The 27503-nt window shown below is 37.3% G+C and overlaps 1 protein-coding gene across 1 annotated transcript; it reads right to left on the bottom strand.

The window, feature by feature from the left end:
• Positions 1 to 531: 531 nt before the first annotated feature.
• On the bottom strand, positions 532 to 27503 carry LOC135216808 (phytanoyl-CoA dioxygenase, peroxisomal-like). Its single transcript, XM_064252309.1, is given in 9 exon segments — positions 532 to 1275; positions 7456 to 7562; positions 7565 to 7589; positions 8174 to 8218; positions 8220 to 8301; positions 14324 to 14343; positions 14345 to 14461; positions 22202 to 22370; positions 27224 to 27503. Coding segments are annotated over 8 exon segments (714 nt in total). The 5' UTR covers positions 22325 to 22370; positions 27224 to 27503; the 3' UTR covers positions 532 to 1080.

Below are 27503 nucleotides of genomic sequence, written 5' to 3'. Positions count from 1 at the left end.
TTTTTGAAGTATTTAAATAGCCAGTTATAAGTATTTTTTAGAGATGTCAATTTTTATGGATTTTAGCTATTCACAGGTGTTTGTGATCCCTATCCCCTGTGAATACCATGGATTGACTGTAGTATGTCAAAAAAATTATTCAAGAATAAAATAATCCTAAATTACAGAAACACACAGTAGTGTCATACAAATTGCCATATATTTCATAGTGAAGATTTGCATACATAATAGTTTATTCTAATAGCACCAAAACGATTATATTACACGGTAGTTTAAAGAAACCGCCAAGGCACATATCTAGACCCATAGGGCTCATCTAGGGATTGTTCTTAAATGTAAGGAGAGTGTGAGATCCAGGGAATTTAAAATTGAAGTTGGTTATAGAAGATGAAAGAGATTGGATCATAATTGTGCTTCTTGAGAGATACTTTGGGGGGAAATTTTTTTCCCCATAGTAATAATGTTTCAACTAAAAAGCCATCATAGTAATAAAAAGCCTTAAAAAATCATCCATATAAGTAATGTTGTTACTTTAATTAATTTTTAAAGATTAACTACTCAGCCTAGGATCAATGAGAAACCTATGAGTTTAAGGCTGTAATTTTTTTTACTGAAAATTTTTGTGTATTATGAGAACTGTTTAAAGAAGCCGAACTTCAACTAATGCCATCAAATTCTACCCAGTGAAAAAGAATCAGAAACTATTTTATTATTGTTGTAGATGATAATTAGTCACCATAAAAAACTTTGGATTTTTAATTTGGTCATGCATTCATTCATTATTACTGATAAACATTTGTGTAACATTACAGTTTTACAGCTGAATTGCATTTGGAAATTAATGTTTAGAGTTATATTACAGACCAAACAAAAACTTCCAATGAAATTTTATACACTGCTTCATATTCTTAACCTTCACATTTAAGAACATTCCTCATTATTTGACAAAACTATATAAACTCCCAACAGACTTGAAATAATACTTGCACTGCCACATCTACTGATTGCAATACTATGCAAACATTATATCCTTCATGTTATATATATGTAAGTTTACTTATTTCATCCAATACTCTACATTTACAGGTTCACTTCAGTCCCACGAGCTACACGACTGCGAAGTTTCCAAATTTCCTTGAAGTCTAATCCAGTAACACCTCTCCTTAAGGCAATCTCTTCAACCTCCTTGGCAATACTTTCCTGGGATGTCCCACGTACATCAATGTAGTTACATTCGGAGGCTGCATAGTGACAGGAAATGGCTTTGCGGAAGTGCTGAAAACAAAGATTAAATTATATCTCAGGAAGGTTTGTGTGTTAAATCTTTTAATTAGGAAAATTTCAGAATAATCCAGGAAAAAATTAGTAGCTTTGTACCATGAGTTATGGAGTTAGTCTACAAATTCAAAGTAGAGATGATTAGGAGCCCGCATAGCAGCTGGAAGCTTTAGATGGGGACTTAAAGAACTTTAATGTAGACAAAACACATGAATTTACCACAACAGATTTTTAAGACTTTTAAAGCACAACTGTGCCTGAAGAAAACATGGCATTTTTAATAAATCTATATTTTTCATATACAACTAACATTTGTCATTTGTTCATACACAGAACAAACCCTTGGTCTTAAGTGTTAGAGAAATTTCTCTAGCACCTGCTGGAGTCCAGTTAAAATAGCACAAGGATTTTGGTGGCAATACGGGGTGAAGAAGGGAGGTGCATCCCAACCTGACTTTCCCCACCAATGCAGTGATATACATACATTTTTCTTCCACCCCAGATAACTGAATGAGGGTGGCTTTAGGTGGGCCACACACCATACACACTAAGACCACAAGTTTGTTAGTTATGAGAAATAGAAATTGGATTAAAAATTTGTCATTTGGTCATACACAAAATAAACCGTTGGACTTAATGTAGGGGAGACTTACTCATGGTGGGAGGATAAAGTAAGTCTTAGAACTAACTGGAAGTTTGGCTCACTTTCTGGCCAAAGATAGGACATAGGAGGAGTCTTATGCCTCTGATCTGTTAAGCAAAGGTTACCAAACAGCCAGACATATGGCCTATCTAAGGAACTGTCGGCAACTTCCTTTAGGTAAAAGGAAGAGAATGTGGATTGACATACCAAGAATCAGCGCTCAAAATTCTATGAACAGACAAGTTCTTCTTAAATGCCAGAGAGGAACTTATGCTTCTGATGCCATGTGCTCTAGCACAGACTTTGTGACAGAACTAGTATGTGAAGAGTAAGCCAGTTTGTCTCACATAACCAGAATGAAATAGTGTTCTTGGACACTTCCCTTCTTGACCAGCCTATGCTAACAAAAAGTCTATGGCACCTAGGTCTTAGGAAACGAGTCCTGTGGATTATTGTCCACAAAGTCATACAGTTAGGGAATAGAAAAACAAGGCAAATATGTCATCAAGCACAGAGGGATTTTGGTTTTTAGCCACGAATTCCGGGACAAATTCGAAGGCCATAGACCCCCAACCCCTGGTGTGTTTTAACATCATAACTTAAGCCATGAAGCTCCTAACTCTTTTTGAAGAAGCCAAGCTAACAGGAAAGCTGTCTTTTAGAGTTGGATCCCGGTTTGATGACCGACATAGGGGCTCAAAAGGAGCTTGAGTGAGACTTCTCAGGACGAGAAAGATTCCACATAGGAGATTGAGTTCTCTTGGTGAACAGTACTGTTTGAAACTCTTGAACAACAAGGAGATTTCCCAGGATGAAGAAATGTCCACGCCTTTCAGGCGCAAAATCAAGCCCAAGGCCACTCTGTAGCCTTGTGACAGCAGAAACAGAAGATCAGAAAATAAAACCGCTATCCACTGAACAGAAGCTCCGAGTGGAGAGGAACCCCGTCGATGACACCAATCACAGCAGACTGCCTGTCCCCTGGTAAACTGCTGACAAAGATTTCCTGAGGTAGCCTAACATCTGGCCCCCCAGCCTTTCAAGAAAAACTTCTCACTCATGGAGATCATTAAGTCTCCAGCCATGAAGAGACAGGGACTCGCACTGCGGTGAAACCTTTCCACAAGGTTGGCAAAGGAGCCGTTTGCCATGGGGGAATTTCTCTTGGAACTTCTGACAGAAGGGACAGAAAGTACAGGAACTACTCCGCTAGAGGACACAGAGGTGCCACCAAAGTCATCCTGAGATTTCAAGAACTTATTACTCTGTTCAGAATTTGACGGATCAGGGAGAACGAAGGGAAGGCATACACCTCGACATTGTCACAAGGATTCAGCAAGTGGATCTAGGACCACTAAACCTCCAACTTCCTGTTGAAGCGAGTGGCAAAGATGTCTAGTATAGGCATTTCCCATATGTAAAAAAAAAGCCTGTTCGCCATGTCCTGATACCAGACTACTTCGTGCCAAGGATTTGATTCAGACGACTCAGCTTGTCAGCCACCATATTCCTCTTGCCTGGAATGTACCTGGTGGGGAGCTCCACAGTTGTCAATCGCCCATTGGTGCATCTCGATTGTCAACAAAGAGTTGATGAGACACCAGGCCCTGTTTGTTCACAACATAGGCGACCACTGTGGTGTTGCCGACATCAGCACAACGGACTGTCCCTCTACCCTCTCCCGCTGACCTAGAAAGCTGCTTCCAAACCTTCAAAATGTTGATGTGAAGCAGCTTGTCCTCCACATTCCAAACACCTGAGGCAAGGAGATCTTCCAAATGAGCACCCTAACCTTAGAGGGAGGCATCCAAAAACACGAGTACTAAGTCTGGAGAGGGTGAACACAGAGGGACTCCCACCGTGGGATTCAAAAAGACCAACAAAGGTCTTTTCTTACCTCTTCTGACAGAGGAACACTCTGGAAAAGGGGGAATCTCCCACTGGGGGCCAGAATTCCTTCAGTCTCCACTGTAGAGAGTGAAGGTGAAGGTGACTATGAGGGATCAGCTTCTCCAGAGGAGTCAAAACCCCAGAAGGACCTGCCACTGGTAAGTTGGTTGTTCGGTCTGTGACAGGAATGAACATGGCCCTGAACTGAACTTTTTCAACCTCTGGTCCAACGGAAAAACATTTGACGCAGCAATATCTATATCCATACCCAGATAGAGCGCTTTCTGGCTGGGTACCAGATTGGACTTCTCCAGGTTACTACTATGCCTAGATCCCAACAAAACTGAAGAAGGCAATCCCTGTCTTGAAGTAGTTTCTTCCTGGAGCTTGCCAAGACCAGCCAGTTGTTGAGGTATCTCACAAGCAAATCCCTTGAGCATGAGCACACTTCGAGACTAGGGCAAACACCCTTGTCAACACCTGAGGGGCCATAGTCAATCAGAAGCAAAGGACCGTAAACTGGAAGACTTGCTCTCTCAGGCTGAAGCAAAGGAACTTCCTGGATGCAGGGTGGACTGGAATCTGATAATAAGCATCCCTCAAATCTATTGACAGCAAGAAGTCGTCTCTTATTGCTGCCAAACTGTCAGAGGCGTCTCCATTCTGAACCTTGTCTTCTTTACAAAGTGATTCAGTGTGTAAAAATCTATCACTGGTCTCAAATTGCCTGTAGCCTTTGGAACAAGGAAAATCCAAATGAAACACCCCGGTGAAGGACAGTGTACTTCTTCCACCGCACCCTTGTCCAGCATTTTCAACACTTCCTCCCGAAGAGCCACGTACTTTGGAGAGCCTTGAGCATAAGTCCAATTGAGAAAGGTCCTGTCTGAGAGGGGGGGAGAGAAGTCAAAGGGTAGTAGATATACTCCTGAATGCATCTTCTACCCACTTCTCCACTCCATGCAACTGCCATTGGCCCAATGGCCCACCAGGCATCCCCCTTCCCATGGCAATGGGGAGGGAGAGGGCACCCACTTAACCCATGACTCCCTCTGCCCCTTCCTCTAGATTCCCTCCCAGCCTTGTAGGGGCGAGATTGAAGGGATGAAGGGACTTTGACAGAGAAGCAGCCCGAGAGGCTCTCCAGTAGTTGAACACCTCGTCAACTTGACAGGAGACTGACTTGTCAGCCATTGCAGAGGGGGAGTAGGAGGATGAGAATGAGCCTCCGATTTAGATACTGCCTGATGCTAGCCTATCTTTGGTATTGTCTCACAGCCAGTTAATCACATCTTCTAAATGAGTTCTTGGGAATAGAAGCTGCAACTCGAGAAGATCCCCGTTCCAGAGGGCGGCAAGGACTCCGAATCTACTGATCCCGCCATCTTTGACAAGGCCACGCCCTGGACATGATGAGATTGTTTAACGTAGCCCCTCTCCCATGGGATATTATGTCCTTCCCAAGAGGGAGGAGGCTGTGCTTTCTGCCTTATTTCAGATTCTGAATCAAACAAGATGGCGGTTTGGGAGACGTCAGCTGCGGTGGCATCTCTGCCTCCTGTTGTTGTGACAACATCTCCACCTTCTCCTATGACATCATAACAACCTCTCGCTGAGCCATTGGAGATGGTGTTGCAAGATATGGTTGAGAGGCTGGACTCTGTTTTTCGAGAGAGGTACCCTGCTCTCTCTGGTAAGAAGCATCATTGAAGGATTGATTCTTTCTCACCTCCATCTTGCAAGAGACATCGTAAAGGCAGACAGCACTCTCCTCCTCCATCTCCCTCTGCTTCTCCACTCCTCGAGTGAAAAGGAGAATTCTGGACTTTGTGGCGTCGTCTTCTGCGAGTGAGAGGAGTGCTTCGCTGTCTCTCCCTTACGAGCACATGTATGTGGCCATGGAAGCGATAGCCCTCCATCCACCATCGTCTCCTGTCCTTGTTTCAGTCCATTGTCGAGATGATAAGGCTCCGATTAAGGGCATGTGTACACTAGACTTCACCCCAAGCTGCATGCATTAAGACTTTTCACCAACTCCTCCCAAATTCTTGTTAGTCTTTCCTACTGGACAGGGCATGCTCAGATCTTGCAGCGTGTTTAACCCCTTGGTTTCAGACCAGGATGGCTCTCTGCACTCCAATAGGCCCTTGAAGTTCCTTCCTCCCTCCTCTCATGCTGCATAGGAAGTGTTATTCCACCAATGTGGTTCAGCTGATGCCCTATCATCTTAAGCCTGGTTTGACCCTGGATCAGGGCCTTGGCTATGGAGGATGCTGCTTCAACCATCTTCAAATCTCTGTCCTGTTGGACTGGTGGTCCACTGTGGTAGCCAGGATAGCGTCAGATCGTACTAAGGGAATTCAGCTAGTCATTCCTCCTTTGTCAGGCTATTGTAATCTAGGGCTAAGGCTATTTCATGACTAACTTCAACCTCGTACCACCTATGAGTTGCCAGATGCCGCAGATTATCTTAATGACTGAAAGTTTGTTCTATGTATGAGCAATATTTTGCTACGATTCTTACAATCCTGTGGATATTTTAACAAATTACTACAATGTTATGTAAATTTTTTGTACTTTAATTTTATTAAAGCTTCCATAATAACAAAAAGTTAGCATGTAAATATTATTTATTATCTACACACAAACCACCCAAAATGTTAGTAGGGAGGGGTTAGTGAAACTGCAGTGGAGTCAACTGGTGAGAGAAGCAAGAGACTTTAACCATCTTATATGGTAATTTCAGAATAAAATTTTACTTCAAAGCTAATTACTATATAGTATATTAGAATGCACACAGTGCATGATGATTATATAGATATAACTATAGAGTTATATCAATTAAAAAAGAGATATGTTTTGTTGATTACGACTTGTATAAGAGTATGCAACTGTACAGATTGGTCTAAATCCCAGTTTTCTCAGTTACTACAAGAAGTTTGACCTACTAATTTTTGTATCAGAAATAGGCCCCCAAAAAGTCAAATATTACAAGCATATGTACACGCAGATTATCACTTTCACCTAGTTTTTAAAAAGCATTTCGACTTCTTATATTCATATCCACTACAGCTAGACTGCTCAGCTGGAATTAAAGTGATATAGCTAATATGGCCAAGCAGTTACACGCTGGTTAATTATCTACCACTTATTAATAATTTTGAATTAAAATTAAAAAGTCTGTTTGACTTGTGAAAACCTTTGAAATGTGCATTTTATAGAGCAATTTTTAGTTACACTGTATCAACACTCCTCACTTTCTTATGGCATATTAACCATCTTCCTGGGATTATAACTCAATATGCCAAAATGGACTTAAACTGATTTTAAGTATCACCTGAGTTTCATTAGCTTTTTAAGTTAATTGGGTGTTACTAAAATATATATGAATGTATATCTTTAAAAAATTCAATACTTGAAATTCAAAACAGTAAAAACAGATCATCCAAATAAAGAAGTTAAATGGACACTACCACATTGTAATTTTACAATCCATATCAACTGTAAATTTAAGATTTCTCTGCATAAGAGAGAGAACTAAGTATCAAAGATATGGACCAAAAACTCTAAGATGCTTTAAAAACACAAAGCATAGTTATTCCTCTGAAATATAAAAGAATTTTGAATTTGGTTACTCTTTTTACCTGTGTACGATTATCTCCCGAGCCATGTAGCAGGATAGGGTGGAAGAAAACTGTATCACCTTTTTCCATGCATAACATAGCTTTGGGCTCATCATCAAAACCACGACTCCATGGTACATCTTGTTTACCCCATCCTGTGAAAGCAAGTAATACACCCATTACAATGAATTTAAAATTCCAAAAGAAAACTATAACTCTTGAATATCAGTAGTAATCCATAAAACACCAACCACTAACTTCAGTAGGAATCTAAACTAGGTACTATTTTTCTTTGTACCTAAAAGTACAATATTTGGAGATGCAATTTTTAACTAGTCAATTTACAGCTTGTGGAGTAAAATTACCCTTTAAAAGCTCTGGTTATACAGTTATGGTACTCAAAATGTCAGCATGTTACCCTTGTTTATTGCAGGAAATGGACACAACCAATATTTAATATGTCCTTGTCAATGACTTACTTTGTCATGCTGTCAATGGAATCATATCACCGTTGTACTCAGATCTACAGATATTTATGAAAATTTTCTGTATTACCTCAAGAAAATAATTTGCATCTTGCAGCCTTCCCAAGTTTTGTAAACCCCATCCAGAGAAAACAACAAGGTATTTAACATCAGTCGTTTACTTAAACAAGGAAAACTATGACCTTAGATCTCCAATTTTTATGCATTACTGTAGTAATTTTTTTTAACAAGTAAAAGAAACATTGTGCTGTTACCTCCCATTCTGGGTACTCGTGTTGTTCAAGCTTTCCTTTATGAATAACCTGGGAGGACAAAGAGGCACCCATTGTCATTGTTTATCTTCTCCATAGCTGTCCAGGCGCATACAATTCTGTTTGCGGGTCTGAAGGAAGAAGAAAGCAAAATGCTATCATGTTTTCATAGAATGACATTATATTTGCATGCTACAAGTAGGCATAAAAGTATGATACTTTACAGCATACAAAAAATACAATTCACACATGAAACCGGTAGAAAGATGAAATGCTCATGAATTTAGAAGAAAATCTATTATAATTCTCTTGATGCCAAAAAGAAGAAAATCTATTATATTCTCTATATTATATTCTCTAAATTGCATTTAGAAGAAAATCTATTATATTCTCTTGATGCAAAAAGAAGAAAATATATATCTCTATTATATTATATTCTCTAAAGCATTTAGAAGAAAATCTATTGCCTATATTCTCTTGATGCAAAAATCAATATATATTAGGGTGAGTGACAAAGTACAGTACTTCCCCTTCCAAATTTGAATACTATAACTAACTGGTGTTAAGTACAGGGACCCATTACAATTATGTTATATTCTTGTAATACCGATTTTCTTATACAGTTGAACCTCTAAAAACCAGTATTCTGTGGTCCAGGAATTCCCATGGATCGGCTGTATTTTGAATCGGCTGCCATTAGTTCGTCGAGAAAGTCACAAGGACGGCGCCACATATTGTTTATAACTTCCTAACAGCAAAAATTATCCGCTATCTTTTGTTCTTATGAAAATAATTGTTAGTAATGAAAATGTGCAAAATCAAATAAGTTTTCAATAGTAAATTTAAATGCATAAATATATTTTTTAAAGATTCCACTTGAGAAAGCACTATAAAGTCAAAACTTTTGATCAAAACAATGAGACACTTAGCAACACATGGATTCCTTACTCTTAGTGTGCTTGAAAGACCTCATTTCTTTCATACAGTTGTATATTTACCCATCCGATGTGCCACCCAAGAGATCAGATGATGATACAGGTAAGAAATGCAAACATAAATCTTTATCTATACTAGCAATTATGAAGTAGTAAAATTAGGAGACTTGAGTCAACTGTAGGATTCTGCAAATTCTGAAAAAAGTAATCAGCCTATAGTTAGGCTAGCTAGGGAATGTAGGCTAAATGAGTTAAATAAGTAATGTACACTATTTTTAAAAGAAAATTATACAGTATGAAGTTATGAAATGATCAAGTGAAAAAATATGAATAATAAAATGATGATAATAAGTGGCGCCAGAACTTAGCCAAGTAGTAGTACGCCAAGTAAGCAACTAGGCTATTTGTACTAGTATAGTTATAATTAACTTGCAAGACTGTTTATCTAGGGGCTTAATTTTTCAGGTGTGTATTCTATTCTTGGATTTTCTGTGGTCTGGCAGTGACCTGGTCCCAAGGTTCTTGGATTTAAGAGGTTGAAACTGTACAATTCCATTACTGACAATTAGCCCACATTCACAGACTTCAGAACAAATAAATAGGTCCCACTAAATAAAAAAAAGAAATAAAAATAAAACACCCAGATTCCAGTCAAGCAATAGCCTCATTCTTTCATGTTGTCTACAATGTGTTAAAACAGCAGGGTTGGGAGGCGGGAACTTCATTACAAGTAATGTATTTTGTAAAAATTTAAAAATTATTTTACTCTTCAACTGCTTTCATTTTGCGATCCTATTACACATACTATTTAGCTTGCATCCCAACTTGGGAGGGTAAAATTTGAGCTGCCAATGTCCCTCAGTAGCTTAATGGAGACCATATGGATCATCCTGAAAATTCTAGGATTGAAAAGAGCACGTATATTAAGGACAAAGGATAATACATATACTCCCATTAACCTAGACAAGAACTTGACTACTATATAAGAGTAACTGACATGGAACAGAACTCAAAGCTATGTCCATCCACTAAGACACTAAAGAAAATACCTGAGGTGAGACCCTTATAGCTCCATATGTACATTGAAGGAAGGAAGAACTGATGAGGGTAATGAAGAAACTGACAAGTTGGACATTTTTCTCAGCAAAGGGACCATCGCCAATAATCTACTGAAGATTTGAATAGATAATACTCTTGACCTGAACACCTTATTAGTGCAACACTTTCTTTAATACAACTAAATACAACCCAAAAATGTGTGAATTTAGATGGTAGTCTGCAGTGAAAAACAAATAGAGGAATTCCAAACTGGTACTGGGCCTTTATCCTACTCCAGCCTTTGGGATGACTAAGGCAATTGAAGAGTTCTAAGAAGCCACCTGAACCTCCTAAATATCCTGTTAATCCACCAGCAACCAGACTTAATTGTCAAAGCCATAGAATGGCAAATAATTTGTTGTAGGATGCCAATGATATGGACTAGCTGGTAATTTCCTCGTGAGAGCACTCTCAATTAAGGCTATACCATAAGCCTCTATGCATTATCCAGATCAATATCCCTCCTTGGATAGGGAAAGTAAGCACTGAAACCTAAATGACTATGCTTTTTTTTCCCCTGCTAAATTAGGTTTGTGTAACCATATTTCTTATTCCCGATACAGAGTATTCTTTACCACCAGTCCCAGATGGGTTGCTGTTTCCTGTGCTTTGCTGGAGCTAATTTTGTTTACCTTACACTGGTTCTGTTTCTGCTAGTTTCATAGATTGATATTATTTCTCCATGTAAATATTAATCTAGCACACTGGACAAGAGAATTCATCTGCTGAATATTAGGAGACCACTTTAGTATTAAAGAAAAAAAAGCTTGTGTACTCAATGAATCTTGATATGTATTGAAAGGTAATGCCTCATCACTTGAACTGCACACTAATCATAGTTCTCCCCATCCAGAGGTCGTCAATGTTTTCAGTCTTCAACACACCTAATGACAGAAGCCTGGTTAGTGTTTTGTCTTCCTGCTCCAGCTAATCACAGATCTAATGACCAGGAAGAGGTGTTAGACTCCCTGGAAGTCCTTGTAAGAGTTAAGTCTTGATTGATGCCTTCCTTTTCAGTCAGATTTTGCCAAAGAAAGTTAGTGGACAACCTCCATACAAAATTGCAACTTTTGTGAAAAAAAAAATCAGTAATTTTTAAATAAGCTATAACTCCAAAGATAATAAAAAAGAAACCTTTTGTTAGGAAGTTAAGTAAAATACAGACGACCGACTCAACAGTAAGTCTTCATGTTGAAGCTGTTAAAACGTAACATACACTACAAAGTGAACACGAAGTCTACATCAGATTACTTGTACTGCAGCAGAGAAGCATATGTAGAATGCAAATAGACAAACAAAGCACTTCCACACCACAATGAATGAAAAAGAGACTTTCCTGAAATCCAAACCAATTCTTTTTAGGGTTTCCTCAAAACCTCCGAGTATGTGATGACAGACTGGTGTCTGAACATGTGCTGGCATATAGACACAAATGCTGCCCATCCAACAGTGTTCCAGTTGATTATGTCAGTATTTGAAAATATGCTGATGATTATCTAAAGCCAGATATTCATTCTATTGTTTCTCCTCATGGCAGGAGACTTTTGAGTCAAGCTTCATCCCAACAGTTCCAAATACCACAGGCACAAACCGGGGAATATCATTGTACCGTCAAAAGGAATGCATTACCAGTAAAGTAATTAAAGTCTTCACAGCTTTTGCAATACCCCCGTTAAAGCACTGCATATAAAAGGTTCTTTGAAATAGGCTTTGGTGCCAACTGAAATTGTTTCTTTTTTTTTTTGTTTAATAGGTCTCTTCTTGAGTTGTTAGAATTTTTTAACTAGCCAAACAGATTTTTCTCTCAAATAGAATGCTCAATTCAAATTTATTCCTGCAGGCACTCTGGATAGATGGAGGGAACTCAACAAGAAAGTGACAGATCGATACCTGGAAGGAACTCAAACAAGGTGACAGATGGTGACTCCACTTGAAAAGATGGCAAGATGTTAAGGTGATGAGGTACATTATGGTAGTGCCATAAATACATTTACAAATGAAAAGCCAATTCACTGTCAGTTCCATGCAAGATGTTTAAACTAAAAGAAAACCTTATTGTAGAAATGTATACATAAAATGAAAGTAGCAGCAACACAACCAGTCACTCCTTTACAGGCTTATTCAATCCCAGAAAAGGTGCTAGTGCTGGTTTCTGTTCCAGAATTAGCTATTAGACAACACAAGAAATCCAGCGTCAATATACACTCTAATATAGGAGAAACACCAATAAAGGTCCTCAAGAAGAATGAAAACTAAATAACACCTCCAAACCACAGATGATCCAGAATCTTTCCTTGTATTATGTAGACATACAGGAAGATGCCATGATAGTAACATCTATCACAGTTTAGTTGGTAACATTCAGTAGTTTCAAAGAATTAAATTGAATATAGAGTTAAGGCCAAAGGCCAAGCACTCGGACCTATGAGGTCATTCAGTACTGAAAAAGAAATTGAGAGCAAGTAGGTTTGAAAAGTTAACTTTGCAAGTGCACTATAATTGTTAGGAGAGGGTGGATAGCAAGATGAAAAATAATATAAAAGAAGGTACAGTACAAATTAGTGGTGACAATCAATTAAGATAGAAAGTTAAGAGCCAAGACATAACCACCTTCAATCTAATGTTTTCCAAGGCCCATTGCTAGCATCTCCAATTAGAGTATACTAATAATTTATCAGCCATTAAACAAAAATTCCTGCAGATGTTTTTATGAACCATGGTGAAACAATCTTTCTATAACATGTTTCCACATAACAGGCTCCTGTAACTGAGAAGGTAAAAAAAAGAATTAAAAAGCAGAAGTACCCACTACAATAAATAAATTAAAAAAATAACTAAATACAAAGTAGTTAACAGCAAGTACATTCAACCACTGAAGTATGGGGCCTAACCATAGCATTACTGTGCTGTGCTAGTACCCGCCTAACCACATGAGCAACAAAATCTAACACTATTTCCTGTAGGGGGTTATTGCTGTCAGTGCACCTAACATGGTGCACTGTAATCAAAGCTAAAGGTTCTTTGCAGCATCCATTCAGTCTCTACCTCCAACCCTTTTCATTCCTATTGTAAGTCTATTCAAATCTCTCTTCCATTTTACTCTCCCACCCTCTCCTAACAATGGTTTCTAGTGCAACTACAAGGTTTTCCTCCTATTATACTTTCAAACCTACCCATACTAAATTTTCTTTCCAGCGCTGAATGACCTCATAGGTCCCAGCCCTTGACCTTTGGCCTAAACTCTCTATATTCCATTCCTAACACTATACTGAAGAAGATTATTTCAGAGTATACTGGGAAATAAAGTAACTTGAGAAATAGCTTTGATGTTCACCTACATCAGACTTCCCATGCCCACTTAATATAAATTCAAATGAGGGCATTTCAATTTTCAGGGAAAATTGCAGTACCTAACACCAGCATGGCATCATTAATACTGCACACATAAAGATTAAGGAGCTTAACTCTGAACAAATATCCTTAAAAACTCCAGACATTTTCTTGGATCTGTTAATTTTACAAATACTTCACACCATCACTCCATAAAGCATTTCTGCTGACGTAAGCTACGATGAGCAGAAGTAAAGACAAGTAAATGAATAAAAACATTGAAGTACAACCATCTCAGATTTACACTATATTTAATTAGAAAATTATATGACAATCTAAAAGCCTCCAAAATCTATGTAAATGGGAAGAGATTGATACCATAGTGAAGAAAACAGCTTATACAAACAGTGTTCACACAGGAGTACGAGCTGAAAGATGACTGTTAAAAGTGAGCAGGGTGCCACTACCAAGAAGAGAACATACTCTTACTACTTTTAATAGATTGTAATGGATAATTTCAAATTTATAGTTGTCTTTTTTCCATAATGGAAAAATACTTAAAACGAGAAACTATGTCAATTGGAGACCTAGGTAAGTTACTTTTAAAGTGATACTCTACTATGCAATGGCAAACTTTATACTCACAAAGTTTTTGCACTTGGAACAAATGTGATTTGCACATATCCAAGCAACCACAAATTTTCATATAAAAAATTCCTGGATTAATAACTATCCCCCAATATTGTCAAATGCAAAGAAAAGAAAAGACACAAGATATTCTGTACTACACCTGAATGGGAAGTAGTGTAAAATCCTGGTGGAGAGGATGTCGTGAAGTGCGAGTACCTGGATCTGGTGGTTTGTTAATCAGCATGGTGTGCATAGCCATGATGTTGGGACCAGTAAAACATTCAACATAGTCTAGAACCTGTTAAATGGGATTCTGTTCAGGATCATATTCTTTCCAAATATCACAAGGATTAATTGGTAATGCCTTAAACTTACCTTCCTTCATTCCAACTATGTACAAGTCCAATGGCTTTGTCATTTACAATTTTCAAGTTGATTAATGCTATGCATGTTGTTCCAATAAATCATATAAGTTTAAGGCATCCATTATTATCCAGCACTTTATTATGTGGAACTTTGAGATTTTAAAGTAGTACATCCCCAGCAGAACACTAGTCATTCTTTTATTTTTATGGTTCAAAGTTCCACAGTAGTATATAAAGTACTATTTAGTATATGCATTAATAATTATAACAGTAACTTCTGCATTTTTTCCACTGTGCCTCTTCCACTGTATATACATTACATATACTTACTATATGTATATTTAATTATAACATATGTACAACTGTGGAGCTTTTAACAACATTTTTGAAATATGTACATTCATACAGTATTCTTAAAAATTCTATATGGTGTGTATAGTCACACAATACTACCTTCAAAATTACCTTCAAAATTATGCCACCCTAGAATTCTGATACACTATACTGTTACTTTTACTTATTGAAATAATAATTATTGGGTAGACTACCCTAAACATATTGTGTCATGCACATTGTTCTTCAGTCAACTACAACCATAAATTTTGTGGCATATTTCATAACACTTTCTTCTCCATTGCATGAAGGGTACATAAAGAGTTATTTTACTTTTATTTATGTCAGTCACTATTCAAAATTAGCACATTTTTAATAAGTTAACAACTGTAATGCACCCTTAATTAGCGTGTCTTGGTTATGGTAACTGATACTGGCAAACAGTTGTTTCTCGATTAGACTGTTTGTCAGTACAGGCAGTAGCTGGTTATCGACAGGGGTTCTGTTTAAATGTCTTTATGATAAACAAAAATCACTGATAAACCATAAATTGGCCATTTTCGGGGCTTATTGGCACTGATAACCAGTTAATGGCACCTCTGTTAGGTATATATCAGCACTGATAACCGGAAATAGATGCATTATCAGTGGTATCTGCCAAAACCAAGATAAGCATAGAAACCCTAGCCTAGTAAATACATATCATACTATACAAAATGTATATGATTACGTAAATCATTTTTTCGGATGAAATTTTCACAATCACATGATACGGAGTTTTAACGATACAAAAGTATACGTGTGTGCAAATTACAGTTCTTTTGTATGCTGTATATTTTTGAGTTTGTGTTTTCCTTGGAAATAAACTGTGCTTGTATATTTATAGACCAAGCTTCAGTTCCAAAATCCAAAGAAAAATATACAAAGAACATGTGACACCATCCTGACTAAAGAATTAATGGCAGCCGATTCAAAATCATCTCGGTTAATGGGAGTTCCCAGACCATGGAATGCCAAATTTAAGAGGTCAGGCTGTAGTTGCTGTACTACCATCATAAGTCTCCTTATCCTTGCTGACCATGGCTTGGACTGCAGCTGTGCCAAAGGTAACTGATTCTGGGCTTTTGTCCACCACTGTTGGTTGTGGGCCTTGTATGGATGACATTCCTCTCCTGTTGACCTGACACCCGAGATGCCTCCATAAACTGAATTGCAGTAAAGTTCCATCCCCCTCCCTATAGTATTTTGAACAGCTGCTGTGAAGGGTAATCTTTTGAACCTGTGAATAGAGGACCAGCACTGAACCTTCTATCAAGTCTTCTGTTGTTTCAATCATCAAAAGTCATGTACACAATCTACCCGAGGGGTTGCAGTCATGAGTTTGAGTTGTCACTGCAGTAGAGGTAGCTCTTGGTGGTCCTCTTTGACATACTGAAAGTTGCCATGCTACTCCCCTTTTGATTGTGGTTCTAGAAAGGACTACTCTCTTGTTTAGTGTTCCTCTTCATCAGATAACTCCCATACTAGCTCTCTTCTGGCAGCTCTTCATTGAAAGCAGTCCTGGCATCCTATTGCTTCTCCTGCACTTTTCCCCAGAAATGTTTCCCATTGTAGAGCTCTATATTGCTCTTCACCAGCTGTGCCCTACAGCTTCAACTCATCCATCAAGTGTGGCTTCTTCCCAGACCCCTTAGCCTGAACCTTTTGGACTCTGGATACACCGCCCAGCATGCCCAGCACTCTTCACTCTTAAGAGGGCTAGATTTAGCTCTGCTGAGTGTAGTGCTGTATTGGTTGAAGACTGATAACCCTGTGTAGGACCTCTTTTCTATAACAATACCACTTTCCAAAGATCCACAACTGAATCTTTGATATGTTTAAGATTCACAGTGCCTCTTAATCCCTCTGTGAAGCCTCAGCTGCCAACCTAAGGAGTGATGATCAGGAGTCTGCTACCAAGAACTTCAAGCTTCCTTTGGCCAAGTACTTAGTTGCCATCCAGAAAGATCTTTTACTGCATTTGACAGACCATTTGACTGTTCCAGCCATGGTTATGACAGTCCTATGGGTGTACTTCATCACCTTGTGCTATCAGATCAGTGCCTTTTAGTTTTACACAAACTTGATTTCTGATATTTGTCGTGGAGAAAATTGCCAAAAATACCACCAACATAATATTTTGCATTGAATTGATTTTAATATAGAACTTAGGCCAAAGGCCAAGCACTGGGACCTATGAGGTTATTTCGCGCTGAAAGGGAAACGTTGCAGTTGTACTATAAATCTATTGTTAGGAGTGGGGGAAAGTAAGATGGAATAACAAGAATATGAAAGGAGGTACAATGAAAGGAACAAAGGGGTTGCAACTAGAGGTCGAAGGCACGCTGCAAAAACCCTTAATGCCTACAGTACCGCATGAGGTGCACTAACAGCACCATCCCCGCAGCCAAATTGCTACAGTGCACCACATGAGGTGCACTGACAGTACTATCTCCCTACAGGGATAATATCTTGTAAGAAAAATGTAAGTACTACAGTGGACCCCCTGTATTCGTGGGGGATGGGTACCACACACACACACACACACACACACACCAGTGGATAGCTACAATCTGCAAATACTTAAAACCCTTCTGAAAATGATTGGTATTGCCTATTTCGATAGTTAAAAAAAATCTAAAAAATAATTATACCTGCGTATTTTAATAGTTTTATCACAAAAAAAGTGCTTTTAGTTACAAAAAATTATATGAAGATACGATATAAAATTTGTGAATATCTCTAAGTGACAAATTACGTCAATAGGTGAATTTTCTGTGAATAATGAATACATACGTTCCATGGAAAAACCCAAGAATAAGAGAGTCCGTAAATCATGTGTCCACGAATAGCGGGGGTCGACTGGATCTACTGGGTGCTTCTAAATTAGAGGCCACCCCCCCCCATGGAACAAATGGAAAGTTATGAAGTTCTTTGCTATAGCCTATCTCCAAGTACATTATCCTGTTTCTATTAAGCTATTTTTCATTATACATTTCTTGTATTTTCATATTGAGTGATAGAGTTAGATACAGGCATGGCTAATGACTTGGAGGAAATCAGATGGACTGACCGAATCCGGGCTATAACCTTCAGAGAGGCCAGGGATGCTGGCGCATCCTTCATTTCACATTCCTGGATAGCTAAATATGTGTATTAAGAGATGAATCCTTTGTTTAAAGAAACTGGACCAAAAATCCAAAACTGTCATCGCAAAAAGAGTGAGAATCTTGGAAGGCCTGAAGTTCTTTCTCAGGAGTCAAAAGACATCATAGCTAATGCAGTGGTTAGACCAAGAAAGTCTCTATATAAGTTGGCGCTTGAACTAGAAACAAAAAGGGGAAAGAAGAGAAGTTATAGTGCTGTATATTGCTAGTTGAAAAAATCTGGTATCAAGCCATTCCATGTTATCAGCAAGCCCAAAATCACTCAGCAACAGAGAAGACCGTGCATGGTTTTGTGGTTCATTTCTTAGCGATTGGGATGAAGCTAACTTTCTCCATGTTGCCGCATCAGATGAATTCTTCATTCACACAGTCAGGAGGCCAAATCATAAAAATGACATCATTTGGGCTGCAAAGCTGGATGATATCAGCGATGACATGCACTATCGCCAAGTTGTGAAATTTCCTTAATGTTGGGAATTTTTTCTGTTTCACAGCCAAATGGTTAATGTGGATCATCAAAGAAAAAGAACAGTCATGGAATGGCAAATACGTCAGAGAAACTGTGCTTACTGGTGGAGTATTTCCTTTCCTCAAAGATCCTGAAAATGTGTTATCTGTTGAAGTTGTCACATTTTTGCATGATAAGCCACCATATTTCAAGGCTCTTCAGACACAGAGCTGCTTCGAAACAGTGGTATCTATTTCTTCTCGTCAAGTGAATTTCCAGGTAGCTCCCCTAACCTTAATGTGTGTGAAAACATGGATAGGATCTTAAAGGACCGTGTTGAAGCGCGCACAGGGAACTATGATGGTATACCAAGCCTCGATGACCTGCGAAGAGAGGTGACCGAAGTGCTCAGGGAAATGGAGTTAGTCTCAGCTTTTTTGCAATTTGCTGAAATCACACCCCTCAAGAATGCAGGCTGTGATACAGGCAAATGGAGGCTGCACAAAATATTAAATACTCAAGAGAGAAACTTAAATAAATACATACTGGTTCTGAATTACTTTTGTTTTTGTCCATATCAATTTTAGTTTATGCTGTAAAAGGAGGGAGGGGGGGGGGGGGGAGGCTCTACTTTTCGAAACACACCCTGTATGCTGTTGTGACATTCAGGTCAAATGTGTCAGTTTTACGGCCTTGAACATAGTGGCGTACTATGAATGTATTGTTCTAAAAACACTGAACTGGCCAGAGGCATATTATGTAAATTTTTGATCTACAACATTGAATTTCACAGTATTTCTGTACCATGGTCTAAAGGGTCTTGGAGTTTTTGATCCTTTGTGTACTGCACCAATTTTTTAAATTATCTTGGCTTCTACTCACTTACAGTTTTAAAATCTTATTACCCCTTAAACGCCGACTGGACGTATTTTACGTCGACATTTTTTTGTCTCTCTCGGGTGCCGACTGGACGTATTTTACGTCGACATACAAAAGTTTTTTTAAAAATTCGCGGAAAAATACTTTTAGGCCTACCAGCCGAAAACTCTTGAATCACGCGCCTTGGGGGATGCTGGGAGTTCACGGATCAAGGTGTTGTTTTGTTTACAATCGATACGCAGGCGCGCAAGCGCGAATTTCTTTCTTGCCGCACTAAAAAGTATCTGTGACACATCTCGGAAATTATTTCGTCACTTTGACATAATTTTTGTACCATTGTAAATTAGCCGTTACATGAAGTATTATATATGAAAAACAAAATGTGCGAATTTTTATTTTTTGTAGAATACAACAATAAAATACTCATGATTGTAGCTTTTATCAGTTTTGAGATATTTTCATATAAATAACGATAATTGCCAAAATTTCAACCTTTGGTCAACTTTGACTCTACCGAAATGGTCGAAAACGCAATTGTAAGCTAAAAAAAAACGCTTATATTATAGTAATATTCAATCATTTACCTTAATTTTGCAACTAATTGCAAGTCTCTAGCACAATATTTTGATTTATGGTGAATTTTTGAAAAAAAACTTTTTCCTTATGTCCGCGCGGTAACTCTTCCGAAAAAAATCATACATGCGATTGTGGTAATGTTTGCACCATTTTAAAATTAGCCGTTATATAAAGTTTTATATAGGAAATGGTGTGCAATTTCATGCACAATACAACTAAAAACAACCCATGGTTGTAGCTTTTATCAGTTTTGAGATATTTTCATATAAATAACGATAATTGCCAAAATTTCAACCTTCGGTCAACTTTGACTCTACTGAAATGGTCGAAAAACGCAATTGTAAGCTAAAACGCTTATATTCTAGTAATATTCAAGCATTTACCTTCATTTTGCAACAAATTGGAAGTCTCTAGCACATATTTCGATTTATGGTGAATTTATGAAAAAAATAACATTTTCTTTATGTCCGCGCGGTAACTCTTCCGAAAAAATCATACGTGCGATTGTGGTAATGTTTGCACCATTTTAAATTAGCCGTTACATAAAGTTTTATATATTGAAAATGTGCGCAATTCCATGTAGAATACAAACAATAAATAATTGAAGGTTGTAGCTTTTCTCATTTTTGAAATATTTGCATATAAATCACGATAAAATAGAAAAAAAACCACGTTCGGTCAACTTTGACTCTACCGAAATTGGTCGAAAAACGCATTGTAAGCTAAAACTCTTACAGTCTAGTAATATTCAGTCATTTATCTTCATCTTGAAACAAATTCGAAGTCTCTAGCAAAATATTTAGATTTATGGTGAATTTAAAAAAAAAATCTTTCCTTCCCGGTCCGCGCGTGGATTCTCCGCCACAAATCTCCGAAATACATACGTACCATTCTCGGAATATTTGCTCCGTTTCATATTAGGCATTTCATAGAGTTTTATATATGAAAATGTGCGCAATTTTATGTAGAATAAAACGAAAAATATTTGAAGGTTGTAGCTTTTCTTATTTCCGAAATAATTGCATATAAAACATATATATAAAAAATAAGACATTCGGTCAACTTTAACCCTCGTACCAGATATGGTCGAAAACTGCAATTTTAAGCTAATACTCTTACAGTTTATAGTAATATTCAATCATTTGTGTCTTCATTTTGAAAGTAACTTGAAAGTCTCTAGGACAATATTTAGAATTATGGTGAATTTTTTGAAAAAAATATTTGTTTACATCCGCGCGTTACGAATTCATGCATTATTTTGTGATAATATTTTCTCTGTGTTGCTTTGATCGTTTTACAATGTGTTGTATACCAAAATGATCGCAATTTAGTGTACATTACAACGAAAAAAAGTAACTTGTTACCTTAACCGTTTCGCACACAGAGCGATTTGAATACAATTATATATGAAATTTCGTTTTTGCGCTATCATATATCGCATTATTTATATATGATAATGATAATTTTTTTCATTTTTGATGGTTGCATACTAAACTTCAGGCAATGACAAAAAAGGAGCCAAAAATGACCTCTTAATCTTGAAAGCTAAGTGCGCTGTGATTTTTGAAAAAAATATTTTTTCCGCTTCCGCGCTCACTCCGAAAACCCCTCCAGTACACAAAGGGAGGACAAATTTTTTTTACCGCTCCGGCGTAAGAGGGTTAACGTATTTATAATTTGACTTTATATCCTCATCATTGCCATTTTCTTTTTTCATATTTGACATGCTATTCTTTGGAAGTTTATCTAATAAATGATTTACTGGCTTATATACTGTATGCACCTTATAAGAATGAAAAACAATCATAGCACTAACCAGTGATCACGGCAATAGGCATTATTGCTGAATGTAATTTCTGATTGGTTGGATGCTGTAACTGAAGAGGAGTCCAATTTTTTTTTTCTCTAAGTGGTCGTTTGGCATTAATAAGCCACAAGTTTGCTCTATGCACAAGAAAATTCACACACCTATTAATTACTCAAGAGTATACCAGTAACAACCCGTTACTGTTTTTCATCTGGGCTTTACAGTAAGAGTGAAAGCTCCTTGAAAGCTTGGAATGCCTCATCTGTCTCCTCTTTATTTTGTCACAGATGATGTTGATAATAAAAGTGAAATCAAAGATTACTAGACTGCATAATTCATGCACATAACCTTGGGATTCAAATAACTAATTCAACATTAGTTACAAAACCTGCAATGAATATACTATTGGGTAAATGATATATACCTGAGGTAACAAGCAGTGCTCAGAGAGAACCTCATCCCAAACAAAGTCCTGAAGTTTGTTGACAACACGTTCAGCTGCTACGTTTTTTTTGTCCTTCAATGCTATATCCTTCATCTTCGTCATGCCTGCAGTATCAACACGACCTTCTACAAGGTCAAGGAACCTGTCTCTGTAAGATAAAGTATTTTCTAAATCTCACCAAATTTTCAAGAGTTGAATAATCGAAGGTCAGCATATTACCACATATTTTAAAAATAAAATTAACATTTATCTGTACCCTTAACAGAGTAAATGCATATTTATTATGATTACATTACAATAATTCTAGCATGGAAAATGCATCACTTATAAACAGTTGTTAGGAAGGTGGGGAGCAAAGTTGATATCATGAAACTATAAACATGGAATGGACATGCGCGAAATCGCCATGTGCCGCATGCCACCATTACAAAGGGGGGAGAGAGCCGTGTTATGGTGCCAGTGAAGGAGAAATGTAATGACACTAAAAAAGGCAGTCAGTGCTTTGCCATTAACTGTACAAACTACAAAAAACATATTCTCTAAACAACATGGCAACTCTTTTTTACAAGTAAATTCAGTTTTTACATGCTTTTTAGTCACTATCGCATGATTATGGGCATTTACTTTGATTTACGCTATTATCATGTAGCCAGGCTCCAGTCAGGCATTGCAGGGTAGAAGCATTTGCCAGAAATGCAATAAACTTGTTCTCTTCAAGGGGCAGTAATATTTAGTGTTAAGAGTTCAGCTTCTGTATATTTAGCATAAAATTTTCTACAAATTATGTAATTCAGTGGTAAGCCAGCCTGTATCACTATGGCCACCTCGCCATATTGGAGTGTAATTCGTTTAATTTTCCATGACAATATCTGGTCATCTAGTAATTCTGTTTACATGATAATACATTTGAAATAGATCTAAAATTATTAGTATTAACAATAAGACTGACATTAATAAGTGATCTGTAAAAATAAATTATTTATATCAACAAGTGTGTTTCTTTTTGTAATAATGACTGATGTAAGTAAGCATTAAGAATAAGTCATCATAATTACAATTTAAGTCCATTGTGCCATGGTAATGGGGTAATCCTACTAGGTGACACAGACTGGATAGCAAGGTGGGCTCACTGGAAAATGCTTTTCAAGAGCTTTTAATCAATGATAAATTTATTAAAATTTTATATTAAAAAATTTGGAACAGTAGAGTAAAAAGCAAACCCAGGTAAAATACATATCTGGATATCTTTACTTAAAACACTGCAGCGCCATATTTTCTACATGCTTAATTGTATGCATTTAAAAGGGATTTTCAAGAGCTTTCCAATAAGCCTGTATTTACTAAAATTGGTGGAAAATTAAGGACAACAGAGTGAAAAAAGCAACTGCAAGACTATGCTTTAATAGCGTCATCTCCACCTTTTCCTCTAGCACCGCACAGTGACAATCAGCGTCAGTACATATATATATGTGCAAGTCCATTCCTTGTTTATAGTTCCATGATTGATACATACTAATTAAGTAGTTCATTCTGTTGTGTAAGGAGGTCAAGGAATATCTGTAAATGTGTTGCACTCGCCTGATAGCACATCACTTCTCTCCCACATGTGCAGAGTTAATTTTGGCATTTTTTATAATATTTAAGAAGAAAGTATGTAAAGAAAAAGCCACATCCAATATGCTTATCTGAAAGTAATTTAGAAAAATGCATAAACCATTATCCCATACTTTTTTTAAGAGTTGTGAACTAATAATATAAAGTCATATTACTAGACTTCCATAGAGGTTGGTTGAAGGATTTGTGAAAAGTTAAGAGGGGAACAGATAAAAAGTAAAAGACAGACAGCAATGCAACTGGGGCCTGAAGTAATACTGAAGAAAATCCTTAGAACCATTTTGTTTGCTATGCAATACATATTGTAAGAGGTACCCATATGCACAGTGCAATCTTCTGGATGTCATCGCAAACTGTCTTGATAGTCAGCATCTGCTGTATGAGCATAGTGCTACAAAAATTGTCATGAAAACAATAACAATCTTTCAGGAATTCATTTGGAGCCAAATGCTGTAGCAATGGGTTTACAAGAATTATAATGCAATGGAGAAGACTTCATACTCATATTGAATAAAGCATTTATCCTGTATGTTTCCAGTAAGCAGTTTGCTTGATCACCTAAAGCAATGAAAAAATTAAAAGCCAAAATTAGTTATTTATTCAGTAGAAAGAAATGGGAAATGTTCACTCCAGTATGGTAGAGTAATTAATCAGAAGCCTGCTTTTTAGTTAATACTGCCAGAATTTGGTTGTTGCTTTTTAGTTAATGCTGCCAGAATTTGGTTCTACCAAAATCACAATCTTATATATGCTATTGGTTCATGCCCCGATTATTCCCAATTTCACAAGTCTTTTGTCTGTCACACAGAAAATAGTCTTGCCATTACATGTCCCATCTGGATCCTCAAGTATGTCAGTAACCTTTCTTGCTTTTTAGCACAATCAGCGTCATTGTCGTTTCTTGGATCCTAGGCTTTCTTAGGTATAGCAATTTGCAAGAAACTGTTTGATCACCTTGAGAATTTAGCACTTTTCAGGGTTTGCTGTAATTCTGGTTTATGATTTCAGTCTTTATTTTCTCTCTTTCATTTGTTATAGCTATTGTAAAGGTTTTTAAGCTGAAGTGATGCTACCGAGTAGATTTTTGTACAGTAGTTAGTATTCAGCGAGTTATTCTCACTAAACACAATCATTTGCTATAGTGTTAATGTACTATATTGAGGGTATGTTTCTTCTTTACATTGTTTCCGAGGATGTTATGTAAATTTAAATTTAGGTATTTAGAATGTTGCTTTAGTATCCTAACATTGATACTGGTTTAATTATCTGCACATAAGCTATACTGGTATCAATTGTATTTTTTCACATGCTACTTAGGTATTTGATTAGTGTATTAATGACATATGTTTTTGCCTGCAGTTGTACCTAATTTTAGTTTATTTCATTAATTCACTGGAACTTATTAGTTTTATTACCACTACTGTCAGTGTATTAATTTATGCGAATTCTTGACTTTCCACACATTAACTGCTGTGCTTTGCTAGTTTTGAGATTTCATGTGCGGTCTTTTTTCATTGCCCCAGCTTACCTGTCAAGACCCTCTGAATAAGCTGGGTAATTCATTCCTGTCATTGAAGTATCAACCATGACCTTCACTTTCTTCTCATATGCTGTTGAAGTATTATGTTCACCATTTTTCATGCAAGAGGTTGTCATACAGTAATTCTGCAAAAACATGCAGTGTAAGACGGTCAAGTAGTGCTGCTCCCTGAGCTTCAGAGTCTTCAGTCTACAGTCAGCAACGTACTCATCGTTGGTTATAGTGAATGGGTGCCAGACTTTGGATGATGTCTCATCCTCTTATTGACTTACTTCTACTCGGCCTCTGTTACCTGCTCTGTAGCTGTAACCACTGATATGTAATCACTTATATTTGGCTCAACTGAAAGAACTTAAGTTCTCAAGCTTGCACATCTGATTATTGTCCTGGCATATCCTCAGTAACAACTACTGTACTAATGATGGACTAAATACATGCCATAACCATTTCTCGTGATGTTCTCAAGTTGTGGCTTAATGACTTTCTGCTAACTCACCATTGTAGGCTGTGATTGCCTTCTCTTAACATCAACGCTTGTCACTGTACAGGTGGATCCATCTTAAGGAATCTTAAAGGATCAGCTTTCTTCACACAGATCTACCTCATCAGCAGTCTCAACATTACTGCTCAAGATGTTTCTCCAACAATGACTATGACCACTCATGATTGAGAAAGAATGGTACTGGGAGACTTACCCAGCCATCAAACAAAGAGACACTGTCAACCAACTCTTTTGAGAGGATATTTTTGAGCCTCAGCCAAGACCTCTCACTTCTCGCTTATCTTTCTAATAGGGACAACTCTTCATCAGCACTTCAGCTTCATCCAGGAAGAGGAGGACATATTTTGAATCATTGCCAGATTTAAGCTTTTTGCATACTCGGATGAATAAAAACTGGACTAACAAGATAAAGTGCAAGATTTTTTGTTTGAATGGACATCAAAATCCAAATAAGAAACCCTCAGCCATCCAATGTAAAACTAGCTCAGCACATGTAATTCTACTAAGCACAGACAATGCTACAAAGTTTATTCAGTCTGGCCATGGCAACTACTGTCTTGGACATTGCTGCTGCTAATGTGAGGACTTTGTCGAGATATGAGTTTTAGTAGCCATAAATAGCCCAGATGATAGTATTAGTTCACAACTCTTAGAAATAAAAAAATATGGTATAATGGTTTGTGCATTTTTCTCAATTACTGTTAGATAAGCATATCAGGCAGCATTTTCTTTACATACCTTCTTCTTGAATATAAAAAATGCCAAATTAAGAGCCTCCTGTTTCTTTTAAGCTTTTCACTCTACTGATTGACAAAAAGCTGCCTTTTGTAACCTAAATAAATCATCCAAAACTGTATACAGGCAGTCCCCGGGTTATGACGGGGGTTCCGTTCTTGAGGCGCGTTGTAAGCCGAAAATCGTTGTAAGCCGGAACATTGTTGAAAATCTTGAGAAAAACTTACTTTTAATGCTTTGGGTGCATTGAAAACTATATAAACTGCATTCATATTGCATTTTACATAAAAAAAACTTCAAATATTGATTATTTTGCATTTTTGGTGTCATATTTCTTCTGCCAGATGAGCGTTGTAGGCGTTGTAACCCTGGAACATGCATCGTAACCCTGGAAATAATTTCTGATGAATATACTGTAATTGAGAAGTGCCTAACCTCGGAACTTCGTAAGCCGAACTTGTCGTAACCTGGGGACTGCCTACCATGATAATCATGAAAAAAATACCTTTAAATATCAGGAGGTTGACAAATTTTTCTATCAAGTGCCTCAGCCCTCCTAAAAACTACCGAGTTAATGTTAGGGTAAAAAGAGTTACTTGAAAATGCTTACCTCCATTTATCAATAAGAACATGTGGTACCAAATTGGGGATAACCAGGAATCCATTTTCTTCATAAAAGGCACGCTGGGCGTAGGTCAAACGAGGATTATCAAGAGTATACTGAAATTCAGTAACCTGTGGCTGCACACTCAGTCCTGCTGCAACAGGGCTTAATGACTAGGATATTGTTAAGGAAAACATTGTACTAATAGGAATCATTAAGTAGTCAAGTAGAGAAAAGTTGAATACAAAATTAATATATATAAAGCTTTTAAAATTTGCAAGGTTAA

The sequence above is a fragment of the Macrobrachium nipponense genome, chromosome 6 (assembly GCF_015104395.2).
Source record: "Macrobrachium nipponense isolate FS-2020 chromosome 6, ASM1510439v2, whole genome shotgun sequence".
Taxonomy (NCBI): Eukaryota; Metazoa; Arthropoda; class Malacostraca; order Decapoda; family Palaemonidae; genus Macrobrachium; species Macrobrachium nipponense.
Note: the sequence above shows the minus strand (reverse complement) of the source record. Positions and strands in the feature narration are given on the sequence as shown.